This window comes from Oryzias latipes, chromosome 11 (genome assembly GCF_002234675.1).
Source record: "Oryzias latipes chromosome 11, ASM223467v1".
In the NCBI taxonomy this organism is placed as follows: domain Eukaryota; kingdom Metazoa; phylum Chordata; class Actinopteri; order Beloniformes; family Adrianichthyidae; genus Oryzias; species Oryzias latipes.
In genome coordinates this window covers 1882755-1900995 of record NC_019869.2, presented here as the reverse complement: position 1 = coordinate 1900995, position 18241 = coordinate 1882755, and the positions used below count along the sequence as shown (strand labels likewise).

Here is an 18241-nt window from a genome sequence, read left to right as displayed (position 1 = left end):
GGGCAAACCCTTTCTCTGCTATAACAAGGAAGTTCAGGTTTAATCCTTTTCTTGGAGATTGTAAATGAGGCTGCAATACGAGCTTAAACAGACAGATCATTCCACCACAATGAGACCAAAATTCAAACATTTACCCTCAATGGTAAATGTTGTAAAGAAACCACCAGGTGTCGCTCTATTACAGAACATAGTGTTTGTGCAGAATTATAGACCTAAACCACCTGAATCAATGATTTATGCAGGATTCTTCTAATTACAACAAAACATGAATTATGTCACATTTGCATTAGACACCCACAGAATTTACTTCTTTACAAAAGTCCATACAAAAACTGTATTATGGCTAAAAACATGGATAGTAACACAGAAATAACACGTTTACTTGAAGTTACAGTATAGTAAAAGTATAGTATAGTAATTCACTAAGAACATCTCTATGCAGATAGAAGCTGTGTTTGATTCCTGGTTCCAGAGTTGATTCAGGATCCGTCTCAGGCGTTCACTGTCAGCACGGATCAGAACTGAGTTCCAGAAGCTTCACTTCCAGTCTTCACTATTTCATTCCATATGTGCTGCTTACAGTGAATTTAACTCTAGTGTCTCTGTGTCTGTTTTGTCCAAATCAACTGTTTTCAGCCAAAGAAAATTCTTCTTGTGATGCTCTGGATCCTCCGCTTGAGGATTCTTCTTTTTCTAGACCATCTGTAAAGAAAAATCATGTGATGTCTGACATGATGCCATCATCCCCACCTGACTGACTGACGCCTGAAAACCACCATCTACATTTGTGACCACGCCAAGGATTTTTTTTTAAATCGGGAGGTGGCAGTTTTTGGCTGTGAATACATTATTTCATGTTCTTTAACATTTTTTGTTCACGTCTCATTCTCTTTTTGCAATGATGTGGTTTAGTCATTGTGTTGTATTTAGAGTCTTTCTGAACCTTCTGCACATCTTAAATTATCACAAAAATAAAATAAAAAATTAAAGATCTGAAGCAGATCAAACCAGATCAAAAGTCTTTGAGTGACTTCTTGTTAGAAACTCCTCACATGCTTCTGTTTTAAAGATGATCTGGATTAGGTAACACTAAGGTGCTGGGGCTAAAGTTTACAATCTTACCCCAGTTTGTCTGAATCTGGGTTTTGTCCAGCATGGAGACGATGTCTTCTGTTAGTCCAGAGAGCTGGAACACACAGTCATACCTCCTCCAGTCTTCATGTTTGATCAATGAAACGTTCAGCTCTGAGCTCATCTGGAAGGTTCCATCATGGTTAGGTAGGATCTGTCCCTTCTCCACACCCTCATGGATCTCCTCTCCATCTTTCCTCCAGAACAGATCTGCTCTGTCAGGATAAAAGCCAGTGGCATGGCAGCAGACCGGAGAGGAGGGAGTCTTCTGGAGAAAAGATACTGAAGGACGCTCTGGAAAAACAAAATGAAGAAAAAAATGTCTCCCATATTCAGCATTTATTTGTATGAACTAGTTAGTGTTGTTGACTCTACCTGTTCTCTGCAGAAAACTCCTCCTATAGGGCATGTAATCCTTGAGAAATTTAGGAAACCATGACATGAATATTTGTTGAATGTACTTTATTCTCTCTTTGTCTGCATCCCATGAATGTTTTATCACAGCAGCTTGTGTTTTTGGAGCAACCCATGTCCCAGTCTTCAGGTCCAGAGAGATGAAGTCTTCCCCATCATAACCGTACTGTTCAAAACCTTTGACTTCATCGCTTTCATCGTCCCACTCACAGCCGCCTATTCTTTGGAGAATGTGAGAACCTGAACACCAAAGAAGAAGACTATAAGGAAGTTTGAGTCAATTAGAAAGTCAATTAGAATTCTAGACAGTAAATCTTAAACTTTACCTTCAGTTTGATTTAAACGTTGCTTGAAAACATCCATGTGGGCCTTGAAGAATTGCTGATTAAAAAGACATCTCTGTAAATGAAACTGGAGGAGTTCAGGTCTAAACTTGAATAGTTTTCGTGTCCATTCCTGTTTTGGTTCAAGTTCTCTCTTGGTGCTGTCGCAGTGCCAAAGATCAACATTGTCCATTGATGCCGTAACCACAAACTCAGGAAGGTTTGTTTTTCCAGAAATGCCAGTGGTGATCCATTTCAGAGAGTGTTTCACTAAAGAAAAAAATGCATCTGATTTCTGCATTTATCAAAAAAGGTTTTTAAAAATAAAGTCCTTAAAAACGTCCAAACCCAGGATTTATTTTTGTTTGTTTCCAAAGAATCAATGACTCTTTCCCTTAAATATTGTCAAAAACATGCCAAATAAATATCTACAGCAGTGGTAATTTCTTTAAGACTGGAAGGGAAGCTCGGCTTCCCTTATAATGTCACCAAATTAATGGTCAAATATGTACTATTGTATTAACAATAGTATTAATACATATTTGAGATGAAAACGTTCATCTCAAAGACAAGTTTGTTCAGAATCAGTTACATATAGCTGGTCGGCTGACTCGATTTCCTTCTCATAAATTCCCACAGCGTCACAGTGCATTTCCCTATTGAAGCCCAGCGTCCATTGACTTCAATGGGGCTGCTTTGTATGGAGTCCTATACTGTTCATAATTAAATAAATAAATATTTAATTAAATAAATAAATATGGCCTCATGCAAATACACAATCAACCAATAAATCTCTCATAAATATATAAAAAAATCATGAAATTGTGAAAAACCAGGACACAGATTCTAAATTAGCCATTATATTATTCAATGTATTTCATTTTGCTTTAAAAAACTGTTCATTATTTTAAAACAGCATTTTAAAATATTCATTTTTAATCATGTGGAATATTATTATAATTGTCTTTTTTCAGAAGCTCGTATTTCAAAATCAATATTTTCCAAAGTAGCTTTGTTTTTATTTCATGTTGCTGTTTTTCACAATGGCTTATTTATTTCATGAAGAGCTTTTTCAAGAGAATGAGTCTGTCAATCAGTGAAAGTGGGCGGGATCTAAACGCTCATTGGCTCATCCATGGAAATCGACTCATATTCCTCGATACCCGCTTAGCGGTGTGCCAGTCAGATAGATGACATGTTTCAGTGATATCCGCGCGGCTTTGCTGACATTAGAGATCAAACAGAGTCAAACTATCTGTCTGCTGCAGAAGATGCAAACATGGACCACTCTGTTTTTGTAGTTTGAGGGTTTGTGTGGACCAAACCACAGAGGAGCTCCGGTCGTCCACGTCTATAAGTCCCCCGTTGAAACACTCCTCATTCTTACGCCATTCACTCGGAGCTCACATCGTGCCTCACACTGTGTCGGCTCACAGGAGGCGAGCTGGCGGACCAACAGACTCAGACCAGGCAGGTGCGCAAAGAGGAACAAGCCTGCTGAGGCCTCCTGAACCTTATATTTTTTATTTTCAATGAGACAATGATTATAATCAGGTCCTCTGATTTTATTTTTTCCCTCCCGGGAATATGTTGAACCTTTCCTGCGATGACGTTTCTGACCGTGGTCGGAAAACGCAGCGGAGATCCGGGATTGATTGAGCAATTCTCCAGCCGGGGCTTACTCCAAGAATCAGGCTCTGTACTTTGGAGGAAACCTTTTTTTACTATTACTTTTCCGGGAAACACGGCAAACAGACCCTTAACTTGCGCACACACACACACACTCTTGCGCTGCCTGGGCGCTCTGATACACGTGATTTAAGACGTAGTTTGACTGCAGGACCTGAAGCAGAGACTCTCTCTGGGATGATCTCATGAACTCAAACATGGAAACATTGTTATCATGCAGAACTATTCAAAATAAATAAACTGATCTTTTAACACTCCGTGTGCATTGTGCATCCATGCATTGTTACTGAGATAAGCACAAGCAACCGCTCCATGTGGCTATAAGGCTAAAAACATTAGCTGGTTGCCCCTCCCACACGCGGCATGGTGCGTTCATGAAACTCCAGTTCATAGAAGTTTTGTGGAACTCCAACAACCACCCAGCCTAACTTAGGCCACTACTAAATGTTCATGAGAAGATGAAAATTGCCGAACCGACCACAAAATCGCCTGAATTATGCACACTCGCCCAAAGCCACTTTTATCCGCAAATTTAGAACCAAAACTGCCCAATTTCTGGTAACACTGTGGATGTGTTGAGGTGCATACTCCCCCTAGTGTTGAGGAGAGTGCATTGCGCCGTCACGTTCGCTGAAACATCTTCGATCGATGTAGTCAGGGTGCTGCTGCTCATGTCTGAGTAAAGGAGTAGCCAATCACAAAAGTGTCTCCGCCTTGTCTAGTTTGATTGACAGACAGACCCATTCTCCTGAAAAACCTCTTCATGAAATAAATAAGCCATTGTGAAAAACAGCAACATGAAAAAAAAACAAAGCTACTTTGGAAAATATTGATTTTGAAATCCAAGGTTCTGAAAAAAGGCGTAGAATTATAATAATATTCCACGTGATTAAAATGAATATTTTAAAATGCTGTTTTAAAATAATAAACAGGTTTTTAAAGCAAAATGAAATACATTGAATAATATAATGGCTAATTTAAAATCTGTGTCCAGGTTTTTCACAATTTCAGGATCTTTTTATATATTTATAAGAGATTTATTGGTTGATTGTGTATTTGCATGAGGTCATATTTATTTTTTTAATTAAATATTTATTTATTTAATTATGAACAGTATAGGACTCCATACTTTGAACGTTTTTTTTCAGCCCTTAGAAACTAGACGGTCATTGGATAAACGCTGCGATTATGTCCCGCCCACGGACGCTCAGCGTCTCTGGGGTCAATGGGGAGTGGGCTGGCCCGGACTCCGAGCTGCTGCGTGATGGTTGGAGGGTCTGTCGAAAGACTGCTACTCCTTTTTTTTTTTTTTTTTTTTCATACTTCATTGACAAACAACAACAACACAATACAATAACAATGTGAATGTCACAGGGGAAATTGCAATGTGTACATATTACAGAAAATATAAGAAATAAAACAAAAAGTATATAAGTATATACACATACATATACAACATAAGACAAAAATAATCATTTCTTCAAAAATCTTTGGGGTTTAATAAATTTTAAATTTTTCAAAAATTAAAGTAGTTCTAATTGCTTTTTGGTTTTGCAGATGTTTGATAATGGTACAATACTGATTTATTTCACTCAAAAACAGCTGGAATTTAGGTTTGGAGTTTGACCATTTGGCTTATGGATATTAAATTTTGCCAATAATAAAAACAATTGTGTAATGAAAATACAATCTTTGTCTACTTTGACATTAAGGTAACCCAGAACAATGTCTTTATCTAAAAATGTAACAGTTTGTTTAGTTATATTTCCAATATAGCTTCCAACTTCAATCCAAAACAGATTTGTATGTCTGCAGTCCACAAACAGATGATAAATAGTTTCCTCCTGAGTTCCACAGAATGAACAGGACAGGTCCATGTCCACAACAAATCTACTCAAAGTTTTTTTTGTAGGATATATACAATGCAATATTCTGAAGGACACCTCTTTTATTTTGTTATTTAGACAGTATTTACTACTAATAGTCCAAGCATATGTCCAGTTTATGTCCACAAATTTGGACTCCTAATAAAATCTCCCAGCAGGTAAGGTTGTGGTCTGTAAAAGATTTCTTATTTGCTTATTGGAAACTGAATTAACACAAATATCCACTTTGTCCAAAAAAATTGTCTGGGTTCTTAATTGACTCTGCCGGTTCCAAGCCCGGTTTGAGAAGGTTGCGTCAGGAAGGGCATCCGGCGTAAAACATTGCCAAATATACCATGCGACTTGTTCGCTGTGGCGACCCCTGATGGGAGAAGCCGAAAGAGGAAGAAGAAGATAAATCCCTTTAAACAGTTGAAGTAGACTGATTGGAATGGCATCTAACACTATGGCATATTCTCTGGGTGGAACAGGAATAACGAATTTTAAAAGAAATTCTTCATACGTCAGAAGATGTCCATGAGGATTGAAAAGTTGTCTGATTAAAACAATATCATTATCATACCATCTAGGAAAAAAGGGATTTATTCTTGTATTGTACATTACTGTTATTCCAAATAAAACAAGTTGTTGGAGAACAATTATGCTTATGAACGAGTTTCCAGGCGAGCAGGGCTTGTTTGTAAAAGTTTGAAAGTTTTGTGGGTAATTTTTCAATTTTATAATTACATTTTAGCAAGAATTTAATGCCTCCCATTGTGTCAAATATATATTTGGGAAATGCATTCCAGATATTGTCTTCCTCTTTCAATAACTGACTTAACCACTTTATTTTAAAAGAGTTGTTTAAAGTTTCAAAGGTTAATACTTCCATGCCCCCATATTTTCTGGTTTTACATAAAACATTTTTCCTTAAGTAATGACATGTTTTCGTCCAAATAAAATCAAATAATGTTTTGTTTAATAGGTTCCAGATGTGTTTTGGCATTTCTAAAGACAGAGACACATAGACAGATCTAGAGATTCCCTCAGCTTTAGATAACAGAATTCTACTGTTCAGAGAAAGATCTCTCATTAACCACGTTATATCTTTTGATCATTTGTTCAGTTATTGGCTTGAAATTAACTTCACTGCGATTTTTTTCATTTTTTTCATTTTTATCAATACCAAGATATGTAAGTGAAGATTTAACTGGAATACCGTTGATTTCTGGTGAATCACAATCTTTTAGTGAAAACAGGACAGATTTGTTAAGGTTCATTTCTAATCCAGAGATTCCAGAAAAGTCCTTGATTCCTTTAATTGCATTTGTTATTTCATGTTTATTGGCCAAAAAAATTGTTGTGTCATCTGCTAGTTGAGACAGTTTAAATTCTCTCCCCAAAGCTGTAATACCACGAAATGGACATTTTTTTAAATGAAGGGCCATAACCTGAGCAACTAGTAAAAAGAGAAAAGGGCTGAGAGGACATCCCTGCCTTATCCCTCTGTTAATGTCAAATCTGGGAGTTGTGCCATGTGCCAGTTTAACAGAGCTGTTGCATCCATTGTATAGAACCTCAATTGCTTTTAAAAAACTTTTTCCAAATCCAAATTCTTTAATAACTCGAATCATAAAAATGTGACTTATTGTATCAAATGCCTTGTAGAAGTCAACAAATAAGATAAAACTATCATCTTTAATATATTCATTATAATCAATCATGTCAAGTATTAATCTGATATTGTTGGCAATATTTCTACCAGGCATGAAACCAGATTGTTCTTCATCAATTATGTTTTCCAGTCCTGGTTTCAATCTTTAGGCAAAAATAAGAGCAAATATTTTAGCATCATTGTTTAACAGACTAATTGTTCTCCAGTTTTCTATGCATAATTTATCTTTTTGTGGTTTGGGGATGAGTTTGATGAGGCCTTGTCTGAGAGTTGGGGGCAATATACCAATGAGGATTGCTCCTCCCCCTGCAAAAGAGTGCAGACGCTTTTTTCCCTGCTCCTGCTGCTTCCTGCTTTATTTGCTTTTTAATCATTTAATTAATCATTTTTAATCATTTTACTTCTTCCACACATCCTGGAATATCAGACTGGTCATCCTTTTTTGTGACTTCTACCTATACAAATCAATATTTTTGACAAGCCAGCGACATGTCCGGAAGAGGAAGAAAAACAAACTCCCACTGTGAACGCTGTCGGATCTACCAACAAGAAATAAAAGAGCTACAAACACGGATATTTACTTTGGAAACTGAAAATGGACTTCACAAGACCCTTCCAGTAACATCGGGTGGTAAGAAGCCCACTCTTACCACAAACGAGAAGAATAACAGTGACATAGACCTGAGTGATGTTGTGTCCTTTCCAAAACTTTGTGCGGAGGAACTCTGTGTTAAGCCAAAGCGTAAAGATGACAGAACATCCGAAATAAAGCTCACAAACAGATTTTTACCCCTAACACAATGTGATATTGAAGAACACAGTGAAATTGGACCACAGAGAAGGAGTCATAATGTTGGAAACAAAGCACAGGCAGAAAGAAAATCTGTGCCAAACGTCAAGGTCAGAGATACGCTGCTGCTTGGAGATGGCGCTATCAGTGGAGTCAGCCACAGAAGAATGCAAACTTTATGTTGCCCAAGTTCTACTGTTCCAGTGATTACAGGACTCTTATCTAAAGTCTTGTACCAAGGAGTTAAACGAATAATCATCCATGTAGGTGCTGTCGATATCAGAAAAGAACAGTCCGAACGTTTGAAAAAAGACTTCATCAAGTTATTTGAAGAGATTGACAAAGTAGAGGTTGAAGCATTCATCAGTGGACCTCTTCCTAACATCGATGGGGTGTCACTCAAGTTCAGCCGTCTGTTTCAGCTGAACAATTGGCTCTCCAGAGAGTGTGCTTCCAGAGGATTGCATTACATTGAGAACTTCAATACATTCTGGAAGCGAAAGGACCTTTTCATGGGAAGAGGCCCACACCTGAACAGAGGTGGAGCAAGAGAGTTAGTGAAGAACCTCCTCCACGCTCTGGGGCATAGAGGCCAAGGCCCTGAAAAGGCAGTAAGGAAGGACCGAGCCAGTGTCCCAGGAACCACAGCACAACGGCAACAACAACTACCTCCACCACCACCACCGGTCAAAGACTTGGATCCGGCAGCACCACAACCACCTCCATCTAAGGACTCAGCTGCACCAGCATCACAACAACCACCGCCAGCTAAGGACCCAACCGCAGAACCACAACAACAACCACCAGATTTGGCCCCAGAAATACCACCGTCTGACCGGCTGTGGGCGCCCCCTGCTACATCTACTCCCAGTGAAGACTCACTTTCCTTTTTGTCCCCCACACTTTCACCCATGGCCCTACCTAGCCATTTTGATAGCCTCATCAAGTCAGGAATTAAGATGGCTCCCCTAACACCTGTGAGCCTCACACCACACAGGAGCTCTCCTACCCCTCCAGCGCCCCCTCCTCATCCTTCACCCAACGCCCCTCCAACACGCCCCCTCCGTCGTTCACCCAAATCCCGTCCAGCTCCCACTCCTCCCGGTCCATCACCCAAACTACCCTCAACTCAACCTCTCCTGCGCGCCTCTAGACGTGCTATTCCCCGGAGCTAGGATGAAACGGGCCCCCAGTGTCCTAGGAAAGGTTATGTCAAACTGGGGCCCTGTGATGAACAGCTTCCTTCTGGTGATATACCTGTAGTTGCACCACGTAGAATGCAAAAAAGGGCAGTTAGACTGTCCAATCAAAGAAATCTAGTTCACATCCCCTGCAAGAAGGTTTTGACCAGTCCCAAGGAAACTAATCTCAAACTTGCTGCACTCAATGTCAGATCTTTATGCAACAAATCATTTTTAATCAATAATCTTATCTCTTCTTTTAATCTTGATTTTATGTTTTTAACTGAAACATGGCTTGACAAAAACACAGGAAACATAGTTCTAGTCGAATCAACTCCCCCCAACTACAAACATGAATCGGAAATACGAGAAAATAAAAAGGGTGGAGGCGTTTCTGCACTGTTTAGAGATAATATTGCAACCCGCAGACTATCATTTGGTGTGTTTTCATCATTTGAGTATGTGTCCTTTAAGATTGAGTTAAAACAAACTCCTCCCTTACTCTGCATAGTTATGTACAAACCTCCTCAGCACAGCCAAAGTTTTATTGATGATTTCACTGAAATGCTCTCAGTTGTGTGCACAGACTTTGATGGTCTAGTCATTACAGGTGATTTTAATGTTCATGTTGATAATGTCAATGACAGAAATGCAAAAGAGCTCAATGCTGTCCTTGAAACCTTTGGTCTAATTCAGCATGTGAGTTGCCCCACCCACAGCAGAGGGCACACTCTGGACCTGCTCATCACAAGGGGGGTTACTATTTACAATGTCAGTGTGGTTGATGTCGCCCTCTCTGATCATTTCTGTGTATTCTTTGACCTGTCTGTTGCTCCCAAACCACCGCCTGGCCCTGCAGTTGTCCAAAGGAGACAAATAAATGAGAGCACTAGGGCACAGTTTGTAGAAATGATAAACCCTGAAAACGTCTCTGGTGCCAATGTTGATGAAATGCTGAATTCTGTTACTTCTAGCATCTTGAATGTTCTGGATGCCATTGCCCCTATGAAGGTTAAATTGAGAAAACATATAAAGAAAGCTCCCTGGAGGAATGATGATCTAGTCAGGGCACAGAAACAACAGTGCCGCAGAGCCGAGCGAAAGTGGCGCAAGTCAAAACTCCAGGTTCATTATGGAATATATAAGGCGGAGTTGTACGCTTATAACCAGATCTTATGCAGAACAAGGGAAAGGTACTTCTCTGAAATAATTGGAAGTTGCAGCAGCAACTCTCGTATCCTGTTCACAACAGTTAACAGATTAACTAACCCCCCAACCCAGCTACCAATAGAATTGGTTTGTACACCTAAATGTAATGAGTTTGCTGTATTTTTCAATGACAAGGTTCAGGGCATTAAAAAAGCCATCAACTCCACAACACATATAACTATCGAACGGCCACCTACTCACTCTAAGCTGACTCACTTTATACCTGTCACTGACCAAACTGTCCAAGAGACCATCACCCGTCTGAGCTCGTCTACATGCTGCCTTGATGTGTTACCCACTAGATTTCTAAAGTCTGTCTTGAACAGTGTGTTGCCATCAATTACTCAAATAGTTAACATGTCTCTTCAATCTGGAATATTTCCAGAGGCCTTAAAAACTGCAGTCATTAAACCCCTCCTGAAAAAGAGCGGTCTTGATCCCACTGTACTGAATAATTACAGACCTATCTCTAATCTGCCATTTTTAGGAAAAGTCCTTGAAAAAGTTGTCTACCAACAGCTCACTGACTTTCTCTTATTAAACAATTCGTTTGATGTTTTCCAGTCAGGTTTTAGACCCCATCATAGCACAGAAACTGCTCTTATCAAGGTAACCAATGACATCCGCCTGAACACTGATGATGGAAAAGTCTCTGTCTTAATCCTGCTAGACCTGAGCGCTGCCTTTGATACTGTTGATCATGGGATCCTTTTGCACAGACTCCAAGACTGGGTTGGCATCTCTGGATCTGCCCTAAGTTGGCTCAAGTCTTATCTGGAAGACAGGAAATATTTTGTTGAAATTGGGAGTTGTGTCTCAGACTACATGGGCTTGAATTGTGGTGTGCCCCAGGGATCGATCCTGGGACCCCTTCTGTTCAACCTCTACATGCTGCCACTAGGGCAGTTAATACGCAGTAATAACATATCTTATCACAACTATGCAGATGATACTCAGATCTATGTGTCACTGACAACAGGTGAATATGGGCCAGTGGATTCTCTCAACCACTGCCTCCAACAGATCAGCGCGTGGATGCAGAACAACTTTCTCCAGCTAAACTCAGACAAGACCGAAGTTATTGTTTTTGGCCCACAGAAACAAAGAGAAATTGTCAGCAGCTACCTTCATTCTCTGTCTCTTAAACCCTCAAATCAAGTCAGAAACCTAGGGGTAATCATGGACTCTGACCTGAACTTTAACAGCCATATCAAGTCAGTAACATCATCAGCATTTTACCATCTGAAAAACATTGCCAAAATCAAAAACATAGTGTCAAAGCGAGACCTGGAGATACTTATTCATGCATTTGTCTCCAGTAGGTTAGACTACTGTAACGGCCTGCTCACCGGCCTCTCCAAACGAGCTGTAAAACAGCTTCAGTACATCCAGAATGCTGCTGCTCCAGAACCAGGAAGTATGATCACATTAGTCCTGTGCTCAGGTCTTTGCACTGGCTCCCTGTACCTCAAAGAATAGACTTCAAAGCAGCTCTGCTTGTGTACAAGTCTCTCCATGGCCGAGCACCAAAGTACATCTCTGACATGTTAGTGCCATATGAACCATCTCGTACTCTGAGGACCTCAGGGACCGGCCTCCTGTTGATTCCCAGAGTCAGAACTAAACAAGGGGAATCAGCATTTCAATATTCTGCAGCTAAAATCTGGAACAGCCTCCCTGAAGGCGTAAGACAGGCCTCTTCTGTGTTCATGTTCAAATCTAGACTTAAAACATTTCTGTTTAGCCGTGTATATGACTGAAAGGTCCTATCTGCACTTTTCTTTCCTTCCTTTCTTTTTAAATCTTTTTTTTTTCTTCCTTTTCTTTTAAAGTAAATTTTATGTTGATTATTTCTATGATGTATTGTGATTTTAATGCACTTTTCTGTTTTGTGAAGCACCTTGAATTACTTTGTGTACGAATTGTGCTATACAAATAAACTTGCCTTGCCTTGCCTTGCCTTGCCTAAAGCTTCTTCAAATAAGTTTGATAGAAAATGGGTCAATTTAGCAATAAAGAAATTATAAAACTCACTTGTTAGTCCATCATTACCTGGACTTTTATTATATTTAAGAGATTTAATACAGTCTTCAACTTCCTCTGTCTTAATTTTCTGGTCACAAGTCTTTTCAAAAGTTTCACTGACTTTTCCAATCTTTTCTTTAATATTGTTAATGAATAATTCAATATCTTCTTCTCTAACGCAATCTTTGGTGTAAAGTCTCTGATAGAATTTTGCAACATATTGAGAAACCTTTTTTGTATCTTCACTTATTGAATTGCCAATTTTAATTTGACGTAGACAGGAAATTTCAAAATTTCTTTTTTCTAAGTTGTTTTTTCTAAGTAAGTTAGTACATTTTTCACCTTGTTCTAACCATTTTCTTCTGGATCTAACAAATGCTCCTCGTGCTTTTTCTTCATATACTTTATTCAATTCTGATTGCAAAGATCAGATAAATTCGTTTTTTCATTAATAATCATTATTTTTCTTATTAGTTCTGACTCTCTTTTTTGTTTTGCTTTAGCAATTTTCTTCCCAAATGATATTGCCAAAGATCTTATTTCATACTTCATTAACTCCCAACTATTTGAATATTTTTTTTAATGTAAAGGCTTGTTTCCAGTATTTATCAATTAGTTTTTCTACTCCATCAGAAAATTCTTTATTGTTTAATAGTAAATTATTCAATTTCCAATAGTCTACGTTGTATTTGGTTGCATCAGTTTCCATATTAATTTTAATGGACACTGTATTGTGGTCTGAAAAAACATTTGGTATAATCTCAACGGAATCAACTGTATTTTCTATGTCATTAGAAATTAGCCAAAAATCAATGCGGGAACACTGAGATCTGTCCTTATTGCTCCAAGTAAATATTTTCTTATCAGGATGTTTATGTCTCCATATGTCAATCAAATCAAGTCTATTACATATGTTTTCCAACTCTTTTGCGTCTTCTTTCTTGGATGGAAATCGATCAAGATGGCCATTCATTACAGCATTAAAATCTCCTCCCCATTAAATCTTAGTGGTGGGATACCTTTGTAGGAGTGTCTTAATTTTTTCTTCCAATGTTAAAAAGATTGTATTGTTGTTTGTTGGATTATTGGAGGCATATGTATTAATTAAAATAAAATAAAATTGGTCAAAATTCACTACAAGAATAATCCATCTCCCATTTTTGTCAATTAAATGCTCAAGAGTGCGGCCTTTAAATTTGCCCTGTAAAATAATTACCTTTGCTGACCTGTTGCTACCAAAAGAAAACCAGACATTTTTACCCCATTGACTTCTCCAAAACTCCCTATCTGCTTCAGAAGCGTGTGTCTCTTGAATGAAATAAAAGTCTGCATTTTTATTTTGGCAATATAAAAAAACGCATTTTCTTTTCAGTTGGTCTCTGGTACCTCTGGCATTCACAGTTAGAACAGATAATGACATGAACTATAAGAACAAGAAAAAAGAGAAAATTAACTTAGGAACTTCCTGGTTTTGTTCAGGAACCGCTGCACATATTCAATATGCCTTAAACTTTGAGTCTGTTTTATACCGTCATACTGACCTTTACAAACATATTTCAGCTTAACTCAGTAGTATTTCCTTGCCGTTTACGAAAGCACTGTTTCCAATGAAGTAGGCTTTCTCTCCTTTCTTCCTGGCTGCCTCCACTGCTGGCCATAGGCGGCTGCGAGCTTCTTTATCAGCAGATGTGAGATCTTCCTGGAGACGAAGATGATGATCCAGTAGGTAGACGTTCTTTTTAGAACTTTTCCACAGGAGATCTCTGGCTGATCTGGACAGGAACCTGATGATTATGGGCCGGGGACGTTGATTGGTTCCATTCCCACTGGGCTTTCCAACTCTGTGTGCGATGTCGATTGCTGAAACCACCACTGCAGAATCTTTGGTTGGTAACATCTCTTTAAAAATGTCTTGAACTCTTGTTTTGACATCCTCTGGATTTCTTTCAGGGACACCAGACAGGCGTAGATTCACTCTTCTGCTGTAGCGATCTGCATCATTCATTTTGGTTTCCATCTCTCCAACCTTCTTTTCCAGCTCTTCACATTGCTTTTTCAGGCTCTCATTTAGTTTTTTCAAGTCCATGACCTCCTGATGGCAAATCTCAAGCGACTTCTTCAAATTGGACAGTATTGTAATGCACAGCTTCGTCAGTTTTGTCTGCTCGTTCGTTAATTTTTTCGGTAACTGCTTTGATGATGGTGGATTGAAGCTCAGACAAAGTCGGCTCAGTTGCAGCACTTTTCTCAGGATTATTTTGCTTATGTTTCATAGGTGTATTTGGCATTGAAGAGCATTCTTCATCATCCTTCATGTGACATGCATAGGAATGGGTCTCTCTGATGTTTCGTTCTTCCTTAGAAGCATCCACTTCCATATTTTCCAAAGAGCTGCTGCGGTTGAGAGAGCCGCGGATATCTTTTGATTTCTTCATCATTATTAGTTTAGATTTCAAAATATTAATTTGAAAAAACCTCACGGAAAAACTTTTACTGTTGTTTCAAGGCAAAGGGTCGGGGAAAAAAACAGTTTGTGCAGCGAATTCCAAGTTTTAAGAACTCACAGAAGTTTCTTACATGCGGTCGCGGTCGCCATCTTGGTCAGCCCCCCTGCTACTCCTTTTGACTGACAGGAATCACTGAGGCTATTCGCGCTCGGTCCCATCAGAGCGTCGGCCTCACCCTGTTGGTCGTCGTGGCAACGTTGGTCTGTGTGGGCGCTGCTCTTCATGCTGTTCGGTGAATCTCCGGTAACACGGTAACACGACTCAGACAGAGCAGCTCATATGCGGGTCCGGCTGATACCAATTCGGACGCTAACGGCAGCTACTAGCTACTTGTTCCGTACTACGACAGGGTCACAGACCATTTTCTTGAAAAGGAACATGGGGCAGAATTTACTTTTAAATAAATAGACAATTTTATGATGTAGGCCGAAAATGAGCTTCCCCTCTCTGACAGACCAGTAGCCGCCCATGGTCTACAGAGTAGCCACAATTAAAATTGTGCACATGGATATTTCTGAATACATTTCATACTGAAACATTAATAATTTTTTCTCAAAATAGAATTTACATTTTTTGGCGAACAATATTTTTCCTCACAGAGTAACATGATAACAATGCTTAAATATTCTTCCCTTAAATTGAGGTGAAATGGAATTTCACCTACAAACTTGTTTTTGACCACTTTATTCTTGAAGGATAAACCATTAAACATCACTAAAAACCTTTATTTAAAACAATAATTGTTCCCCTTTCTTGGTATATATTGGTGCTTTGCAATAAGAAACGATCCAGACTTAACTTGCAATTTGTTTTAGTCAACTCAAAATAAAAAATCTTCTCTTTTCAGGTTTCCTTTTCATTTCTACGCTGAAGCCAGTCTATGACCATTGCTGATTTTCTTTCCTATTAAGATGAATTTGCTGCATGGTGATTTATTTCAGAATCATTTGTCTCTCTAATACAGTCCTCCCCCCACTATGAAACAGCTTTCTAAATGTTTTCATCTCCACAAACTCAGCTTGTTTCCTATGCAGAGTTTTGTTTCTGCAAGTGAACAATGACAGCAATGTCATCTGTTTTAGCTCCAAAGTAACAACAATGTATGGAAGGAAATGTTGAAATAAAAACTGCAGCTTGTGGTCTTACCTGCAGATGCTGCATGACAGAGGAAGAACAGAGTTATGAACATCTTCATCATTTCTGGAGAAATCAAACACAGACAGTCAACTGATCTTCTACTGAATGTAGTTGAACTGAAAGAACAGTTGGTGTGAGGAACTCACGAAGGACCCAAAATGCAGGAGACCAGGCTTTACTGCAGGTACTTCAAACTTTAAAAACCTTAAACATGAGGGGAAAAATAGACGAGGTAAAAATGTGACAAAGCAGATAATCTGAACATCAGACACTCAGAAACACAGAGGATGATTACTTAAACCCAAAAGAACTCATGGTGACATCAGCATCACAGAAAAACATCAGAAATGTCTTAAGTGGTCCAATGAGTTTGTGAAATAACCCACCTAATTTTCATTTAAAGGGAAAATGGGTCTGGGTTCTAATGGATTTAAAAATAACAGCTGTGGATAAACTGTAAATGAAACCAGATGAGACAGTGATTGGAAAATAAGCCTGAAAAAGAACACTGCAAGGAAAACAGAACCAAACAAAGAACACAGTGTGTGTGTGTGTGTGTGTGTGGGGGGGGGGGGGGGGGGTCTGTCATTGGAACAGAAATGTAATGAAAAATTCATCCAGAAATAGAAATATGGAAGACATTTTTGTCCACCTGATCACTTTAGCTGTATGTTTAGTCATCTGGGAGAACTTTATGATCTGCTATAGACTCTCAATTCCTCTGCTCTGCTCTGGTCCTTTTCATCTTCCTCACCAGAGTCATATTTATCCTCCTCTATCTTATGCTGTGTCACCCTTTGCTTCTCTCTTTTCTGGAAACATATCTTCATTTTTCTTTTAGTAAAGTCCACCACCATCTGTCCTTCAACTGTTCTGAACACCAACATTCATCTTCATCTTCTGTTTCTGTCACCAACATGTATTTGCTGCTAATTAAAGTAATTTAATGTTACATTACTGCTCTGTTATGTTTAATTCAGATTAATTTCACTATCATGCCTTTTATTTTTGTTTATTTATAATAAAATGAACTTTTTCAGTTTTTTCCAGGTTGAGTGGTCAAAAGGCCAAACTGTGAGGTGGAACCACAGCAGGAATTGTCTGCCAAAAACTAAACATCATTCTCCTTTTTACTATAAAGAAGCTGTTTTTTCACCACAAAGCTGATTTTCACCACACAGATACTCACATGTATGTAAGGAATGTTCAGAGGAAACAAACAGCCAAAAAGTCAGAAAGTGTCTGAACTCGGTTCTGTTCAGGAGTCGTCAGCAGCTCAAAGAACCGAGCCCTCAGGCTTTTATCCTCACTGCTGACAGTAAATAATCCTGGTCTTTCATGGGTTCAGATCAGAGTCCAGGTCCTTCTGGGTTCAGATGTCTCTGTTGCTGTGAGCTGAACAACTGATCTCTGAGCTCTGCAGGTTGTTTCCTTCTCTGTCTAAAAGCAGCAACAGAATGTCTAACTAACCTGTCTAACTAGTCTGACCTGATTGAACCAACTTTGTGTTTCTCCACACAGTTCCTGTTCTAGATCAGTGTCTCTACCTCTGTGTGTTAGCAGAAGCAACACAGGAGCTGAAGATGTCATGAATAAAATCAGAGCAATCAAGTATTTATCAGTCACAGATTCAGCAGGTTGTACCACTTGGTTAGAAACTTGGGTCTATTCTGTCTACTTGTAATGTAATCCTGGTTGGAAATGAAGTCAAAGGTTTCCTGAAGGTTTCTACTGTAGCTGATATTTTGGTCCATTCTTCTGTACAGATCTCCTCAAGAGCCGGGATGTTTTGGATGTGTAGCTGGGCATCACAGACTCCTCCACAGATTCTCTTCTGGATCAAGGACTCTGGAGACTGGTTAGAACAATTCAGAAACCTGAAATGCTTTCTACAGAGCCATCTTTCTTTGTCCAGATGATGATGATGTTTGGGATCATTGTCAGGCTGAAAGGTTCAGCCACAATGGATCTACAATGCTCTCACTGATGGAAGGAGGTTGTTGTCATCAGTGATCTCACAATTCATGGACCCATTCCTTAAGATGGACCAGTCCTACTCTTCCCAAATGGTAAATGTCACATGTGGTGCTTTTCTATCATTCTTGCTGTGGTGAAAGAAATGTGTTTTATTAGATCTGGATCCAAAATGACAGTCAGATCATCTTCTGCTGGCATTTTACATTTCTCCTGCTTCGTCTATGAAGATGAAAAATAATTATATAATAATTTTTCATAGGTTGTAAATGAGGCTGCTGTACTGAGATGGACAGATCCCTCCACCCTGATAGAACCAGA

At 39.0% G+C, this 18241-nt stretch overlaps 2 protein-coding genes across 3 annotated transcripts in view; both read right to left on the bottom strand.

Annotated features, from left to right (window-relative positions):
• Nucleotides 1-18241, bottom strand: part of LOC110015840 (CD209 antigen-like protein E) — a 900664-nt gene that overhangs the window by 439769 nt on the left and 442654 nt on the right. The window lies entirely within an intron of this gene.
• orla-uia1 (major histocompatibility complex class I-related gene protein-like) lies at nucleotides 219-17388 on the bottom strand. Of its 2 annotated transcripts, XM_023959565.1 has the most exons (6): nucleotides 17136-17388; nucleotides 15956-16009; nucleotides 1872-2138; nucleotides 1507-1785; nucleotides 1123-1425; nucleotides 219-702 (listed from the first exon to the last, which is right to left on the bottom strand). In XM_023959565.1, exons 2-6 carry the CDS (start codon nucleotides 16005-16007, stop codon nucleotides 623-625), a joined length of 981 nt encoding a protein of 326 aa, XP_023815333.1. In that variant the 5' UTR covers nucleotides 16008-16009; nucleotides 17136-17388; the 3' UTR covers nucleotides 219-622.